The 19,323-nt window shown below is 41.5% G+C and overlaps 1 protein-coding gene across 1 annotated transcript in view; it reads left to right on the forward strand.

Annotated features, from left to right (window-relative positions):
- The window catches only part of dnah7 (dynein, axonemal, heavy chain 7), a 230,777-nt gene that overhangs the window by 33,835 nt on the left and 177,619 nt on the right, over positions 1 to 19,323 (forward strand). The window contains exons 18-19 of the mRNA XM_021596897.3: positions 1,662 to 2,029; positions 15,877 to 16,063. Of these exons, the coding sequence (XP_021452572.3) occupies positions 1,662 to 2,029; positions 15,877 to 16,063 (555 nt within the window). The remainder of the gene's footprint in view (positions 1 to 1,661; positions 2,030 to 15,876; positions 16,064 to 19,323) is intronic.

Consider the following 19,323-nt stretch of genomic DNA (forward strand, 5'->3'; position numbering starts at 1 on the left):
TTAAGGTCCCACAGTTACCAGTGCATGTAAGAGTAAAAACCAAGTCATGAGATTGAAGGAATTGTCCATAGAGTACCGAGACATGATTGTGTCGAGCCACAGACCTGGGGAAGGGTACCAAAAAATGTCTGCAGCATTGAAGGTCCCGAAGAACACAGTGGCCTCCATCATTCATAAATGGAAGAAGTTTGGAACCACCAATACTCTTCCCAGTGTTGGCCGCCTGGCCAAACTGACCATCGGGGGAGAAGGGCCTTGTTCAGAGAGGTAACCAAGGACCCGATGGTCACTTTGACAGAGCTCTAGAGTTCCTCTAAGGAGATGGGAGAACCTTCCAGAAGGACAACCATCTCCAAATTTGAGATAGTGAACGGATGATCTCTGCATGTGTAGTTCCCACTGGAGAAGATGTGACTGTTGTGGGGTTCCTTTGCCGGTGACACTGACAGTGATTTATTTAGATTTCAAGGCACACTTAACCAGCATCTATACCACAGCATTCTGCAGCGATACTCCATCCCATCTGGTTTGCGCTTAGTGGGACTATCATTTGTTTTTCAACAGGACCCAACACACCTCCAGGCTGTTTAAGGGCTATTTGACCAAGAAAGAGAATGATGGAGTGCCGCATCAGATGACATGTCCTCCACAATCACCCAACCTCAACCCAATTTAGATGGGTTGGGATGAGTTGAAAAAGCAGCCAACAAGTGCTCAGCATAACTCCTTCAAGACTGTTGAAAAAGCATTCCAATTGAAGCTGGTTGAGAGATTTTCAAGAGTGTGCAAAACTGTCACGGCAAAGCGTGGCTACTTTGAAGAATCTAAAATTTTAAATGTATTTTGATTTGTTTAACACTTTTTAGGTTACAACATGATTCCATATGTGTTATTTCATAGTTTTGATCTCTTCACTATTATTTTACAATGTAGAAAAGTCAAAACTTTTGACTGGGTTTGTATATTTATTTTATTTAACCTTTATTTAACTAGGCAAGTCCGTTAAGAACACATTGCCTGTCAAAGGGCAAAAGGCCTCCTGCGGGGACGGGGGCTGGGATTAAAAAAAATATATATATAGGACAAAACCCACATCATGATATATACACTCCGGACTCCGACATTGCTCATCCTATTATTTATATATTTTTTAATTATTTTACTTTTAGCCTAAGTTCCATCGCTATCGGGAAACAGGGCCCTTTCACATCACACCGACCCTCATGATTTATGCACTGATTTACTATTATTCTGTCTATTACTGACACTGGATTAATTGATTGTATTCATGTAGCACTTTCCACTAGATCTCAAATAACTTTTACCTTGTATTGCAGTGGCCAACTCATGTCACCCACACTAGTCTTTTACAGCTAGTTCTCAACAGTATAAGAATACCATCATACATTTCCCAGTAATATGAGGATACAGTACACAATACAACAGCCTGCTGCTGTTGCTGTGTAACCCTAGGTGCTGTGTAACCCAAGGCTCATTGACCCCACACTTAGCCAAGACACTGCATACTGGATGCTTCCCAAATGGCAACCTATTCCCTATGTAGTGCACTACTACTGTAGCTATGGGCTTTGGTCAATTCGGATGTAGGCACAGTATATGACACAAGAGACTAACAATAAACCAAATCCCCTCCAACTAAGGTGCTGTGTAACCCGGGGCTACGTGACCGCCACTGGAACACCATGTCGGAGGTGGTGGGCTTCCCGCTGCGTCCAGCCGAGGAAGGTGCCTGCGTGGCCCGCTTCATTCCACTGCGCCTGGAGGCCCACCTGGCCAGCTTCGAGGGCGTCAGCGAAGCGGCCAGCAAGGAGCACTCGCTGGAAAAGGCCATGGAGAAGATGGCCCTGGAGTGGGGTGACATGGACTTTGCCCTGCTGCCATACCGCGAGACTGGCACGTCCATCCTGTCGTCGGTGGACGAAGTGCAGATGCTGCTGGACGACCACATTGTCAAGACGCAGACCATGCGGGGCTCGCCCTTCATCAAGCCCTTTGAGGCTGAGATCAGGTGAGAAGGGGCACGGTATAAAATTAGGTGAGCAGGTGAGGAGTTTAAATTACAGTTAAAAAATACTGTGCATTTTGTACAATATTCTCCAATTGAATCGTACACATATGGCAGTACACAGTACTTGTCTGGGTCATATTCATTTGGCACTAAACGGTAGAACATTTACTGAAACCAGAAGTTTCAATAAGAAGTACTTGTTTTTGTTTTCTGTATAATTGTTTATTTTTCTGTATTTTTTTGTGTGCACATTGAATATTCTCCCAATTACCACCTTTATTGACAGGAATATTCTAGGAATATTTCAACCCACTTAATCCCAACATTACTTCCAAGTTTCATCATCATTGTAAAGGCCTCGTTATTTTGCTGCTTTGGCAAAGTAATTTCTGAAGATTATTATTTATATTCATGTGATTAGTGATGTATTTACATTTGTCCCTCATTTTAAGACCAACCCCGTTAAGCAAACAATATACCCCTTTAAAATAATGGACCATTCCACCAAGTTAAATTATTCACACCAGGAGACATTGTTTGGGGCCTTTGAATAGCATAGAAGTCTTCTCTCTCTTTTTGGTCTATTAATAATTGTTTTATCATCTTTGACTGAGATGCTCGAGCTCAACACGTCAAGCCTGTTCGCTTAATTCACTTTAGGAAACCTGGAATTTGATTAAACTTTGTGGAACATATGTATAATTACTAATTTCATGAACACCTTGTAGTCCCATGCTCTTCACCATATGAGGAGAAATGGCCGATTTTCACCTAAAACCTCAACCCTGTAAATCGTCAACCTTGTTAGAGGCCCAATGTTAACTTTATTAGTTTGATATTATATGTGAGTTTATTTGTACAAGTGACTTGATCAATGAGAACATTTTAGATTTATCTCAAACATGCTTTTAAATAATAGTTAGGTAGTTAGCTACATAAGTGTCCGTAACAGGGTTGACAGACAGTGTGGTACAAGTGCAGATGAAATGCTCTTAGTTCATAGGATTTTAATCCCTGAGATGGGAAAGGTGTTTTTCCATAGGCTAAACATATCCTTTCATGCAACTGAATGTTGAAAGAACAAAAATTTGACAGTTAATTTCTTAAAAGTTTACATGCCCAAAATGCACCCATTTCGTGGAACAACCCAACTGTTGTCAAAGACCTAACATACGCCATGACTTTTTCCACATTTTGTTATGTTAGTCTGAATTTAAAATGTATTAAATTTAGATTTTGTGTCACTGGCCTACACACAGTACCCCATAATATCAACGTGGAATTATGTTTTTAGAAAGGTTTACAAATTAATCAAAATGAAAAGCTTAAATGTTATGGCAAGCCTAAATAAGTTCAGGAGTAAACATTTGCTTAACAAGTCACATAATGGACTCGATAATAATGTTTAACATAATTTTTGAAAGACGTCCTCATCTCTGTACCCCACACATACAGTTAGCTTTAAGGTCACTTAGTCGAGCAGTGCATTTCTAACACATATTCAACCACAAAGACCAGGGAGTTTTTCCAATGCCTAGCAAAGAAGGGCAGCTATTGGTAGATGGGTAAAAAAAAAGAAACAATCCTTCCCAACTCAGTTGCAGGAGAGGAAGGAATCCACTCATGTATTTCACAATGAGGCCAATGGTGACATTAAAATAGTTTAATGGCTGTGATAGGAGAGAACTGAGGATGGATCAATAACATTGTAGTTACTCTAACCTAAGTGACAAAGTGAAAAGAAGGAAGCTTGTACAGAATACAAATAATTCAAAACATGCATCCTGTTTGCAAAAGGAACTAAAGTTAAACTGCAAAAAGTGTGGTAAAGAAATTCACTTTATGTCCTGAATACAATGTGTTATGTTTGGGGCAAATCCAACACCTCACTGAGTACCACTCTTCATAATTTCCAGCATGGTAGTAGCTCCATCATGTTATGGGTATGCTTGTCATCAGCAAGGACCAGGGAGTTTTTTTTAGGATAAAAAGAAAAGGAATAAAGCTAAGCACAGGCAAAATCCTAGAGGAAAACCTGGTTCTGTCTGCTTTCCAAAAGACACTGGGAGGTAAATTAATCTTTCAGCAGGACAATAGCCTAAAACATAAGGCCAAATATACACTGGAGTTGCTTACCAAGACAGCATTGAATGTTCCTGAGTGGCCTAGTTACAGTTTTGACTTAAATTGACTTGAACATCTATGGCATGACTGGAAAATGACTGTGTTGCAATGGTCAACAACCAACTTGACAGAGCTTGAAGAATTTTAAAATGAATAATGTGCAAATATTGTACAATCCAGGTGTGCAAAGCTCTTAGAGACTTGCCTAGAAAGACTCACAGCTGTAATCACTCCAAAAGGTGATTCTAACATATATTGTCTCATGGGTGGGAATACTCATGTAAGTTAGATATTTCTATATTTCACTTTCAATAAATGTGTTAACATGTTTTCACTTTGTCATTATGGGGTGTTGGTGTATGATGCGACTCGATTTGATTATTTGAAAAAAAGTTGCATGAAAGGCATGAGCTCTTCTTTGTTTCTTGCACAGGCTGCACACACTTCATCAGTCTCTCATTCACAATTTGACAAGCACTTGATAATACCTCTAATATCCCGGCAGCATCCCCCTAGTGTGTCCGTTATGGTCCCTAAACAAATCCATGCCTTTAGTGGCCGTTGTACTCTTGGGCTGAATTTAATAATCAGAATTCCCTTCTCCCGGCTGCATGTTCCGAAGCACCTCTCACTCACGTGGCTCTCTCAGATATCTCAATTCTTATTAGCCAATGCCTGTCATTTGATCGGGTTCTTCTCACAGGCATCTATTTCAGCTCTGAAGTAGGCTACAAGTGAACACAGACACATCGGTGTCTGTCTTTCCGAGGCGCATATTGAAGATGCTAGAAGAACAGTCTACTTTTACTTTTCATCAGCCAAAAAGACGAGTAGGCCTAATGAACAGCAAAAGCACTAGCCAAGTCAATCTACCATCCCCCATAGTACAATAATTGAACTATTCTATTCTGTGCGATAAATCAATATTCTAAACATTGTCTGGGACAGTTGTGGGTTGCGATAGATCCCAAATGAAGACAACCACTCTCATCCAAAAACTTTTAAAAGGAATGAGGCTTATGCAACAGATCAGAACATTTTTGCTTAAAATTTTGATAAACTATTAGGCTATTTTTCACATTGTAAGCGCAGCAATGAACACACGGGAGTAGACTATAAGCGGGAATGTTCCGAAATGCAATCAATTAGCGGGAAAACACCATTCTCAAAAGTGACCACAAATGCGATTTTGGATGTAATGCTTCATTATAAAGGTGCCTTTTTATGCTGAAAATGATCTTCCCCAAGCTTGAAATTCACGCGCTGCCTGTGTATGCCAGTTAGGCAGGCTTTACAGCGGCTGTAAAGCAGATGAATGTGCTTAATTTTAAGAAGTTATTTGGCCACTTGAGTTGTAATACAAACCTTATCAAAACATATAGGCCAATGGGCTAGGCTACATGAGGGGATTTGAAAATGTTGCAAAAAAAAGGCATGCACTGTTTCTTTGCTTACTGTGATAATATATAATTCAATATAATTCACAAATGATAGGCTAATATTGTCACTCATCAAACTATTCTTGATTTTATCTTGTCTTTACATATTTATTTAGTATATGTGTGAAATTAGTTTTGATTTAGAATGGACCATTATCATGCACCTGTCTCAGAACAGGGGGAAAAACTTGGAAGATTATTAGTTACCGTGACCAAACGGTCACATAGAATTTGACTGCAGTCATGACTCGTGACTGCTGGTGTGGCAGTAATACGGTCACCGTAACAGCACTAGGTATGAATACTTTACTGACTTTATTGTCTGTATGGGGAAATTTCGTGATAGTGTCATGTACACGTTTAAAGTGGCGTTTAAATACATTACAAACCAAATTGACAGTGTAACAGTTACAGTAAATACTAATAAAAAGAGGCTAGCTTGCTGGCCTTACTGAGTCGATAGGAACATTAGCCCAAGCTGTTTAGGAGGGATATCACACCTAGTAGTTCCTGTGTTTCCTGCTGGGGGGTGCCCTATAACTGCACCCAGAGGGGAGTAGCTCAAAGTCCGGGTACAGGGGGTGGCTTGTGTCTCAAATAATTTTGTGAGCTTTGCTGGGGTGCCCTGACCTTAAAGGTCTGTTTGTCTCCCAATACCTTACTTGCTGTGATGATAATCCTTCTCAGCATATTTTTCTGACTGACAGTGGAATTGCCAAACCAACAAACAATTCAAAAAGTTAAAATACTCTCAATGAAAGATTTGTAAAACAGAGTCAGTATAGTAAAGTCAACATTAAAATATCCCAACTATTAGTATACAAGATGTACAGGAGTGGGCATAAAACACATCCATGTGGGGAGCCTATGTTGGTGGTGCGTATGTCTGAGACGTGGGGACCCACCTTGACCTGCTGTGACCTCTGCCTCAGGAAGTTTAACAGCCACAAAACCAGCCCCCCCCATCTAAGAAGTACCTTACATGCTGACTAGACCAGGCACGTGCATGCGCAATCGCACGCATTTTGATTTTGTCCATTCACAACAGGACTGGTGGAGTTATGTCACACGTGCAGCTAACAGACATATGGAAATGTCTGCTCTACCCAAAATTACAACCAACTGGACAATAGAACTTCCGGCGCCGACAGAGATGGCCGCCTCGCTTCGCGTTCCTAGGAAACTATGCAGTTTTTTGTTTTTTTTACGTGTTATTTCTTACATTGGTATCCCAGGTCATCTTAGTTTTCATTACATACAGTCGAGAAGAGCTACTGAACATAAGAGCAGCGTCAACTCACCATCAGTACGACCAAGAATATGACTTTCGCGAAGCGGATCCTGTGTTCTGCCTTTCACCCAGGACAACGGAATGGATCCCAGCTGGCGACCCAAAAAAACGACTTCGTAAAAGGGGGAAACGGAGCGGTCTTCTGGTCAGCCTCTGGAGACGGGCACATCGTGCACCACTCCCTAGCATTCTTCTCGCCAATGTCCAGTCTCTTGACAACAAGGTTGATGAAATCCGAGCAAGGGTAGCATTCCAGAGGGACATCAGAGACTGTAACGTTCTTTGCTTCACGGAAACATGGCTCACTGGAGAGACGCTATCGGAGTCGGTGCAGCCAGCTGGTTTCTCCACGCATCGCGCAGACAGAAACAAACATCTTTCTGGTAAGAAGAGGGGCGGTGGCGTATGCTTCATGGTTAACGTGACGTGGTGTGATCATAACAACATACAGGAACTCAAGTCCTTCTGTTCACCTGATTTAGAATTCCTCACAATCAAATGTTGACCGCATTATCTACCAAGGGAATTCTCTTCGATTATAATCACAGCCGTATATACCCCCCCCCCCAAGCAGACACATCGATGGCTCTGAACAAACTTTATTTGACTCTTTGCAAACTGGAATCCATTTATCCGGAGGCTGCATTCATTGTAGCTGGGGATTTTAACAAGGCTAATCTGAAAACAAGACTCCCTAAATTTTATCAGCATATTGATTGCGCAACCAGGGCTGGAAAAACCTTGGATCATTGCTATTCTAACTTCCGTGACGCATATAAGGCCCTGCCCCGCTCTCCTTTTGGAAAAGCTGACCACGACTCCATTTTGTTGATCCCTGCCTACAGACAGAAACTAAAACAAGAAGCTCCCGCGCTGAGGTCTGTTCAACGCTGGTCCGACCAATCTGATTCCACACTCCAAGACTGCTTCCATCACGTGGACTGGGATATGTTTCGTATTGCGTCAGACAACAACATTGACGAATACGCTGATTCGGTGAGCGAGTTCATTAGAACGTGCGTTGAAGATGTCGTTCCCATAGCAACGATTAAAACATTCCCAAACCAGAAACCGTGGATTGATGGCAGCATTCGCGTGAAACTGAAAGCCCGAACCACTGCTTTTAATCAGGGCAAGGTGACCGGAAACATGACCGAATACAAACATTGTAACTATTCCCTCCGCAAGGCAATCAAACAAGCTAAGCGTCAGTATAGAGACAAAGTAGAATCTCAATTCAACGGCTCAGACACAAGAGGTATGTGGCAGGGTCTACATTCAATCACGGATTACAAAAAGAAAACCAGCCCGTCACGGACCAGGATGTCTTGCTCCCAGGCAGACTAAATAACTTTTTTTGCCCGCTTTGAGGACAATACAGTGCCACTGACACGGCCTGCAACGAAAACATGCGGTCTCTCCTTCACTGCAGCCGAGGTGAGTAAGACATTTAAACGTGTTAACCCTCGCAAGGTTGCAGGCCCAGACGGCATCCCCAGCCGCGCCCTCAGAGCATGCGCAGACCAGCTGGCCGGTGTGTTTACGGACATATTCAATCTATACCAGTCTGCTGTTCCCACATGCTTCAAGAGGGCCACCATTGTTCCTGTTCCCAAGAAAGCTAAGTTAACTGAGCTAAACGACTACCGCCCCGTAGCACTCACTTCCGTCATCATGAAGTGCTTTGAGAGACTAGTCAAGGACCATATCACCTCCACCCTACCTGACACCCTAGACCCACTCCAATTTGCTTACCGCCCAAATAGGTCCACAGACGATGCAATCTCAACCACACTGCACACTGCCCTAACCCATCTGTACAAGAGGAATACCTATGTGAGAATGCTGTTCATTGACTACAGCTCGGCATTCAACACCATAGTACCCTCCAAGCTCGTCATCAAGCTCGAGACCCTGGGTCTCGACCCCGCCCTGTGCAACTGGGTACTGGACTTCCTGACGGGCCACCCCCAGGTGGTGAGGGTAGGCAACAACATCTCCTCCCCGCTGATCCTCAACACTGGGGCCCCACAAGGGTGCGTTCTGAGCCCTCTCCTGTACTCCCTGTTCACCCACGACTGCGTGGCCACGCACGCATCCAACTCAATCATCAAGTTTGCGGACGACACAACAGTGGTAGGCTTGATTACCAACAACGACGAGACGGCCTACAGGGAGGAGGGCCCTCGGAGTGTGGTGTCAGGAAAATAACCTCACACTCAACGTCAATAAAACTAAGGAGATGATTGTGGACTTGAGGAAACAGCAGAGGGAACACCCCCCTATCCACGTCGATGGAACAGTAGTGGAGAGGGTAGTAAGTTTTAAGTTCCTCAACGTACACATCACAGACAAACTGAATTGGTCCACCCACACAGACAGCATCGTGAAGAAGGCGCAGCAGCGCTTCTTCAACCTCAGGAGGCTGAAGAAATTCGGCTTGTCACCAAAAGCACTCACAAACTTCTACAGATGCACAATCGAGAGCATCCTGTCGGGCTGTATCACCGCCTGGTACGGCAACTGCTCTGCCCACAACCGTAAGGCTCTCCAGAGGGTAGTGAGGTCTGCACAACGCATCACCGGGGGCAAACTACCTGCCCTCCAGGACACCTACACCACCCGATGTCACAGGAAGGCCATAAAGATCTTCAAGGACAACAACCACCCAAGCCACTGCCTGTTCACCCAGCTATCATCCAGAAGGCGAGGTCAGTACAGGTGCATCAAAGCTGGGACAGAGAGACTGAAAAACAGCTTCTATCTCAAGGCCATCAGACTGTTAAACAGCCACCACTAACATTGAGTGGCTGCTGCCAACACACTGACTCAACTCCAGCCACTTTAATCATGGGAATTGATGGGAAATGATGTAAAATATATCACTAGCCACTTTAAACAATGCTACCTAATATAATGTTTACATACCCTACATTATTCATCTCATATGTATATGTATATACTGTACTCTATATCATCTACTGCATCTTTATGTAATACATGTATCACTAGCCACTTTAACTGTGCCACTTTGTTTACATACTCATCTCATATGTATATACTGCACTCAATACCATCTACTGTATCTTGCCGATGCTGCTCTGTACCATCACTCATTCATATATCTTTATGTACATATTCTTTATCCCCTTACACTTGTGTCTATAAGGTAGTAGTTTTGGAATTGTTAGCTAGATTACTTGTTGGTTATTACTGCATTGTCGGAACTAGAAGCACAAGCATTTCGCTACACTCGCATTAACATCTGCTAACCATGTGTATGTGACAAATAAAATTTGATTTGATTTAATTGCAGAATTACCACAAAAATGGATGAGGCAATTGGAAGGGGGAAAAAGTAAGGAACATGTCTGTCGGCCCTGCATTAAAGACCAAAAATGGTTAAGGAAAATTGTGATGAATAAAAATATATACAATTTTCATTTAAGGACCAAAAAATGTACAGCTGTGTCATATAAATTGCAAAACAGTTGAAGAGATTTTCGATGGTTTATGAATTGACACACAAAACGAAACAGGATACAAAACTTTTTCATTTAAAATTATCATTCAAAATTCTTGCAACCAATAGAATGTAATGTATATAGGGGATACAATCTTCCCAGCTCTGCGTATTGTTTTGTGAGGAGGAAAGTCATTAGATCATTTATTTTGATACTGTCCATACGTAGCATGTTTTTGGTCACAGGTCCAGGAATGCCTGAAGTCGGAAGTTTGCATACAGATAGGTTGGAGTCATTAAACTAGTTTTTCAACCACTCCACAAATGTCTTGTAAACAAAAAAAAGTTTTGGCAAGTCGGTTAGGACATCTACTTTGTGCATGACACAAGTCATTTTTTCAACAATTGTTTACAGACAGATTATTTCACTTATAATTCACTGTATCAGAATTCCAGTGGGTCATAAGTTTACATACACTAAGTTGACTGTGCCTTTAAACAGCTTAGAATATTCCAGAAAATGTCATGGCTTTTGAAGCTTCTGATAAATTATGTCAATTAGCCTGAGTCAATTGGAGGTGTAACTGTGGACGTATTTCAAAGCCTACTTTCAAACTCAGTACCTCTTTGCTTGACATCATGGGAAAATGAAAATAAATTAGCCAAGACCTCAGATTTTTTTGTTGTTGTCCTCCACAAGTCTGGTTCATCCTTGGGAGCAATTTCCAAAAGCCTGAATGTACCACGTTCATCTGTACAAACAATAGTACGCAATTATAAACACCATGGGACCACGCAGCCGCCATACCGCTCAGGAAGGAGACGCGTTCTGTTTCCTAGAGATTAACGTACTTTGGTGTGAAAAGTGCAAATCAATCCCAGAACAGCAGCAAAGGACCTTGTGAATATGCTCGAGGAAACAGGTTCAAAGTTTCTATATCTACAGTAAAACGAGTCCTCTATCGACATAACCTGAAAGGCCGCTCAGCAAAGAAGAAGCCACTGCTCCAAAACCGCCACTAAAAAGCCAGACTACAGTTTGCAATTCCACATAGGGACAAAGATCGTACTTTTTGGAGAAATGTCCTCTGGTCTGATGAAACAAAAATAGAACTGTTTGGCCATAATGACCATCGTTATGTTTGGAGGAAAAAGGGGGTGGCTTGCAAGCCGAAGAACACCATCCCAACCGTGAAGCATCATGTTGTTGGGGTGCTTTGCTGCAGGAGGGACTGGTGCACTTCACAAAATAGATGGCATCATGAGGAAAATGGCTTAAGGACAACAAAGTCAAGGTATTGGAGTGGCCATCACAAAGCCCTGACCTCAATCCCATAGAAAATGTGTGTGCAGAACTGAAAAAGCATGTGCGAGCATGGAGGCCTACAAACCTGACTCACTTACACCAGCTCTGTCAGGAGGAATGGGCCACAAACAAAACTTATTGTGGGAAGCTTGTTGAAGGCTACCCAAAACATTTGACCCAAGCTAAACAATTTAAAGGCAATGCTACCAAATACTAAACTTCTGACCCACTGGGAATGTGATGAAATAAATAAAAGTTGAAATAAATCATGAATCAATTTTTAGTTGGATTAAATGTCAGGATTTGTTGACATCTGCATTTAAATGTATTTGACTTCAACTGTAAATGTCACAAGTCCTCAACAACTGTAGCTTAATTAAATAGTACCCGCAAAACACCAGTCTCGACGTCAACAGTGAAGAGGCGACCCCGGGATGCTGGCCTTCTAGAGTTGCGAAGAAAAAGCTATATCTCTGACTGGCCAATAAAAAGAAAAGATTAAGATGGGCAAAAGTACACAGACACTGGACAGAGATATGGCTTTTTCTTTTCAACTCTGCCTAGAAGGCCAGCATCCCGGAGTCGCCTATTCACTGTTGACGCTGAGACTGGTGTTTTGTGGGTACTATTTAATTAAGCTGCCAGTTGGGTACTTGTGAGGCGTCTGTTTCTCAAACTAGACACTCTAATGTACTTGTCCTCTTGCTCAGTTGTGCACCGGGGCCTCCCACTCCTCTTTCTATTCTGGTTAGAGACAGTGTGCTCTGTCTGTGAAGGAAGTAGCACACAGGGTTGTACGAGATCTTCAGTTTCTTGGCAATTTCTCTCATTGAATAGCCTTGATTTCTCAGAACAAGAATAGAGTGATGAGTTTCAGAAGAAAGTTATTTGTTTCTGGACATTTTGAGCCTGTAATCGAACCCACAAATGCTGATGCTCCAGATACTCAACTAGTCTAAAGATGGCCGGTTTTATTGCTTCTTTAATCAGAACAAGTTTTCAGCTGTGCTAACATAATTGAAAAAGTTATTTCTAATCATCAATTAGCCTTTTAAAATGGTAAACTTGGATTAGCTAACACAAGGTGCCATTGGAACACAGGAGTGATGGTTGCCTATAATGGACCTCTGTATGCCTATGTAGATATTCCATAAAAAATCTGCAATTTCCAGCTACAATAGTCATTTACAACATTAACAATGTCTACACTGTATTTCTGATCAATTTGATGTTATTTTAATGGTATTTTTTTAAAATGTTCTTTCACAAACAAGGACATTTCTGAACGACCCCAAACTTTTGAACGATAGTGTAAATGTATATTGGTATGTGTATGTACAGTGCCTTGCGAAATTATTCGGCCCCCTTGAACTTTGCGACCTTTTGCCACATTTCGGGCTTCAAACATAAAGATATAAAACTGTATTTTTTTGTGAAGAATCAACAACAAGTGGGACACAATCATGAAATGAAACGACATTTATTGGATAATTCAAACTTTTTTAACAGCAGTTTTCAGTTCTTTCCACAGATTCTCGATTGGATTCAGGTCTGGACTTTGACTTGGCCATTCTAACACCTGGATATGTTTTTTTTTTAACCATTCCATTGTAGATTTTGCTTTATGTTTTGGATCATTGTCTTGTTGGAAGACAAATCTCCGTCCCAGTCTCAGGTCTTTTGCAGACTCCATCAGGTTTTCTTCCAGAATGGTCCTGTATTTGGCTCCATCCATCTTCCCATCAATTTTAACCATCTTCCCTGTCCCTGCTGAAGAAAAGCAGGCCCAAACCATGATGCTGCCACCACCATGCTTGACAGTGGGGATGGTGTGTTCAGCTGTGTTGCTTTTACGCCAAACATAACGTTTTGCATTGTTGCCAAAAAGTTCAATTTTTGTTTCATCTGACCAGAGCACCTTCTTCCACATGTTTGGTGTGTCTCCCAGGTGGCTTGTGGCAAACTTTAAACAACACTTTTTATGGATATATTTAAGAAATGGCTTTCTTCTTGCCACTCTTCCATAAAGGCCAGATTTGTGCAATATACGACTGATTGTTATCCTATGGACAGAGTCTCCCACCTCAGCTGTAGATCTCTGCAGTTCATCCAGAGTGATCATGGGCCTCTTGGCTGCATGTCTGATCAGTCTTCTCCTTGTATGAGCTGAAAGTTTAGAGGGACGGCCAGGTCTTGGTAGATTTGCAGTGGTCTGATACTCCTTCCATTTCAATATTATCGCTTGCACAGTGCTTCTTGGGATGTTTAAATCTTGGGAAATCTTTTTGTATCCAAATCCGGCTTTAAACTTCTTCACAACAGTATCTCGGACCTGCCTGGTGTGTTCCTTGTTCTTCATGATGCTCTCTGCGCTTTTAACGGACCTCTGAGACTATCACAGTGCAGGTGCATTTATACGGAGACTTGATTACACACAGGTGGATTGTATTTATCATCATTAGTCATTTAGGTCAACATTGGATCATTCAGAGATCCTCACTGAACTTCTGGAGAGAGTTTGCTGCACTGAAAGTAAAGGGGCTGAATCATTTTGCACGCCCAATTTTTCAGTTTTTGATTTGTTAAAAAAGTTTGAAATATCCAATAAATGTCGTTCCACTTCATGATTGTGTCCCACTTGTTGTTGATTCTTCACAAAAAAATACAGTTTTATATCTTTATGTTTGAAGCCTGAAATGTGGCAAAAGGTCGCAAAGTTCAAGGGGCCGAATACTTTCGCAAGGCACTGTATTTACATATATTTATCCCCAAAATATATGGGGGATTGGAAATTATGCAGACAATTACATTGATGGGAGCAACAATCTAACCGCAATATTAAAGCTGATCTACCCTTTAAAAAAAAAAAAAGAAGAACAGAGCTGCTGTCCTCAAATACCTCCCACATAGTACAGTCAAAACACCCTTGGAGACGAGTGATACTATTGTCGTTCCAGATCTGGACAGTTTTAACTGTAGGTTTCTCCCTCTCCAGGAGCTGACAGTAGGTTGGCTGTAGGTAGACAACATTGTGGTCTGATGTTCCTAGGAAGGTCTGGTGGTGGCAGGGAAATCATTTGGTTTTGTCTCATTGCACAAATCAAGAGTCTTATTTTTCGTAGCATGACATTTCACATACAGGTGGTATGTGCGCGGGACCTTGTGCAAAGTGCAGTTAAAATACCCTAAAATAAATTTGGGTGCTTCGGGGAAATTGGAGTCCAGTGTTTTGTGACGGATTATAGATAATATTTGATGCCTTTGTTATATTAGCTTTTCGTTGAAAATACACAACGGTAACAAACAATTGGGGGAACTCACGGGGCAGATAGTAGGGTTGCAGTGACTTAAAAAGCAGTTCAATGTCAGGGGTACAGAGTCTCTCTCTTACCAGGATCGATTTACACCACTGGTCCCTGACAAGCAGGCAGGCGCCCCCTCCGTGATGTTTCCCTGTGATGGTCAGATCACGGTCCGCTCTGACCAGTGTGAACCCGGCCGGCCTCACTTCCCTGTCCAGGACTCTGTCATCCAGCCAAGTCTCAGTAAACGCCAGCAAACAGGCCTCCCGGTATTCATGTTGCTGCTGACAGCGCATACGCTTTCCCCCTCAGTGACTGGGCGTTGATCATCAAGGTGGTGTGTAAGGGAAGTTTGTTCTTCATTTTTTAAAGTCTATGTCTGATTCCCCCGCGTTTTCCGCTTTTGCATTTGGGTTTGTAATCCACTCGCAGACGATAGGAGATTAGATGGGCCATTGGGATATCCATTGCATTTGTGTGTGAGTTGCATTTGGATTCCGCTGTGAGCAGCGTTTTCAAAACTTAATCCGTTTGTAGAGGGTATGTACACGATCAACAAGATCAGTCTAACACCCCGTCACTGTAAAGCAATCGTTGACAGATGGTTTACAAACAAAGTGTAAAAACAACAAGAACACCACACCAAACGTCACACACACTGCTGGATGCAACAGCTGTGCCCCCAGAGCCTTGACACACTGTACTTATGACACCTTCAAATGGACTAGATACATAATGTGCTTTAATTTCTAAACGGTAAAACGGATATGAAAATACCCTCAAATAAAAGGTAACCTTCTGTACTTTCACCAAATATAAAACATTGGATCTCAAATCCCAAATAATTATTTGTTACGGTGTGCCCTAATGAATATGACCCTGATGTATTAATTAATTAATTCATCCACCCATCCATCCCCAGGGACTGGGAAGGCAAGCTTCTGCTGCTGCAGGAGATCCTGGACGAGTGGCTGAAGGTGCAGTCCACCTGGCTCTACCTAGAGCCCATATTCAGCTCCCCAGACATCATGGCCCAAATGCCAGAGGAGGGACGCCGCTTCACTGCCGTTGACAAGACCTGGAGGGACACCATGAAGCATGTCTCTCTGGTAAGTAGTAACAAACACACACTCATACATCAGTTATTAAGGGATTGCATTTATAGTGTTTTTCCAGTTGGCACATAATGTAAGGCGGGTAATTCAATTTCGACTACAGACGTATGAATTCAGGGCCCTTGGTACCCTGATCTGTGCCTACATGGGTGTGGGTTTACCTGTTTTGGACTTTTGACTGTCTAAAGAACTAGAGCTATGTGATGGTGGCCTCGGATACAGCGTATTTGTATATCAATTTGCCCAGGCAAAAGATATGGACATTTCTGTGCATGTGCAGGATTTGACTTTTTAATTAGCTGAGTGCTGACTGCGCAGCTGCTGTGCTGAGTGGTCCACTGCTGCTCCCCCTTCCTTTATCGCCTTTGTCTAGTCACTGGTGTAGCCTAAAAACTTCATGTTGTACACAAAACTGTTTAATAAACTATTGCAGTCCCTCAATAGGCTATTATGCATAAGCACAATTTCCTACAAACTTCATGTTGTACACAAAACTGTTCTATTGCATTCCATGCTTCAGTAAGCATAAGCACAATTTCATGTTATTTTTCATTTTAAAAAGGAGGGGAGTAGGCTACATGCAGCTATTTACATGTTTTACACAAAATACATTATCAACATGTTTGTACAAACGTTGTTGTCAGTATTGCAAACATAAGCATGACACAAACAGGCAGTCTAGCAATTTCATGTTCTTCTTAGCTGCTTAATTACGTACAGCTATGATATCGGCATATCGTGCCTTCAGAAATTATTCCAATCCCTCTACTTTTTCCACATTGTTTGTGTAACAAAGTGGGTTTAAAATAGATTTAATTTTCATTTTTTAACAACAATCTACACAAAATACTTTGATGTCAAAGTGGAAGAAAAATATGATTTTGATTTAGATTAGTATTTAACCCCCCTGAGTCAATACATGTTGTAATTGCTGTCAAAGGTGATTTGTCTCCCAGTGTCTGTTGGAAAGCAGACTGAACCAGGGTTTCCTATAGGATTTTGCCTGTGCTTAGCTCTATTCCTTTTCTTTTTATATAAAAAAACTGCCTAGTCCTTGCTGATGACAAGCATGCCCATAACATGATGCAGTCACCATCATGCTTGAAAATAGTTGACTCTGTGATGTGTTGTGTTAGATTTGCCCCAAACATTACACTTTGTATTCAAGACATGAAGTTAATTTATTTGCCACATTTTTTTTCTTTTTTACTTTTGTGCCTTAATGCAAACAGGATGCATGTTTTCAAATATGTTTTATTCTGTACAGGCTTCCTTCTTTTCACTCATTTAACTTAGTATTGTGGAGTAACTACAGTGTAATTCCTCCATTAGTTTTCTCCACAGCCATTTAACTCTAACTGGTTTAAAATCACCATTGGCCTCATTGTGAAATCCCTGAGTGGTTTCCTTCCTCTCCATTTACTGTGTTAGAAGGACGCCTGTATCTTTATAGTGACTGGGTGTATTGATACACCATCCAAAGTGTAAGTAATTAATAGCTCATAAGGATATTCAGTTTTTGCTTTTTTTAATGTTTAGCCATCTACCAATAGGTGCCCTTCTTTGCTAGTCATTGGAAAACCTCCCTGGTCTTTGTCGTTGAATCTGTGCTTGAAATTCACTGCTCGACTCAGGGACCTTACAGATAATTGTATGTGTGTGGGAAAGAGATAGCGTAGTCATTAAAAAATCATGTTAAACACCATTATTGCAGAGAGTCAACGTTCTTGAAGGCAGTCAAATTCCACGTGACCGTTTAGTCATGGTAATTAGACTTCTCCAAGCTCTGATGCTGCTGATGGTCATTAGTATCCTACCAAACTTGCTAACTGCCTGGTATAGGCTATGCAATTGCTCAAGAAAACAGAGTGATGGCCTCTACTAAAAAGTGGAGAATCAGCTTTCTATTGGCTAGACCTACTATATTTATTTTAAAATGTCCTAATATTAAGCACATTGCTTATCTTTACAACTGGAGTATAGCCTACCTGGCTGGCAAGACAATAAACCATGGGGAAGTCATCCTTCATTCACTATTTAAGTGCATAGATTACATTTATTTTTCCCGCTGCCCCTGTTTTGCTACAGGTGCCTGATAATGGTCCATTCTAAAACAAAACACATTTCACACACATATTATTTAGTATATGTAAAGACAATATTAAATCAAGAATAGTCTGATGGGTGACAATATTAGCCTATCACTTGTGAATTATATATTATCACTTGTGAATAATGCCTAGCATAAGAAACAATGCCTTTTTTTTCATATTTTTCAAATCATAGCCCACACCTCATCTAGCCTAGCCCATAGACATATATGTCTAGGTTTATATATATCTAGGTTTGTATTACAACTAAAGTGACCAAATAACTTCTTGAAATTAAGCAAATTAATACACTTTACAATGGGTGTTGAGCCTAACTGGCATACATAAGCAGCGTGTGAGTTTCAACTTTGGGGAAGATCATTTTCACCATAAAAATCTACCTTTATAATAAAAGCGTTACATGCATAATTGCAGTTCCGGTCACTTTTGATAATGGGGTTTTCTTCTATTGGAATATTCGCGCTTATAGCTTACTACCATGTGCGCTTATAATGTGAATAAACATCTTAAGCGAAACGTTCTGATCTGTTCCGTCAGCCACATTGCGTAAAAAAGTTTTTTTAATGCTAGTGGTTTTATTAATTTGGGATCTATCACATCCCACAACTGTCCCAGACTATGTTTTGAATAAGTATTTCTCGCAGCAGAAAAGAATAGGTCAACCAACCATGGGGGATAGTAGATTGACATAGGCTAGTGCTTTTGCTGTTTGTTAGACCTACTCATCTTGTTGGCTGACGAAAAGTAAAGGTGGACAGTTCTTCCAATATCTTCAATATGCACCTCGGAATTGGATAAGGATGTGGGGAGTTGCTTCTCCGATGTGTCTGTCTTCATTTGTAGCCTGTGAGTAAGACCGGATCACTTGATGGAGTGCGCAGCACTCAGAGAAGGGCACAACAGCCACTGGCCCACACAAAGGGGATGCCGCCGTGAAATTCTAGGCATTAGAGTTACATCATGCAGCCTTACAATGTATTAATAATCAAAACATAAAGCCCAATGTAGAACAACTGAAGTAACATTAAGAACTCTAAATTAAGCATATAGGAGTACCTTTTTCTTTGTTAACCGCCCATCACAGAATAGCTGCATGTGCACACTACCTCATTGTTTAGAGGAAATATCCCTATTTTATTCAGC

This window comes from Oncorhynchus mykiss, chromosome 3 (assembly GCF_057628025.1).
Source record: "Oncorhynchus mykiss isolate SJ-2025 chromosome 3, ASM5762802v1, whole genome shotgun sequence".
NCBI classification, from domain to species: domain Eukaryota; kingdom Metazoa; phylum Chordata; class Actinopteri; order Salmoniformes; family Salmonidae; genus Oncorhynchus; species Oncorhynchus mykiss.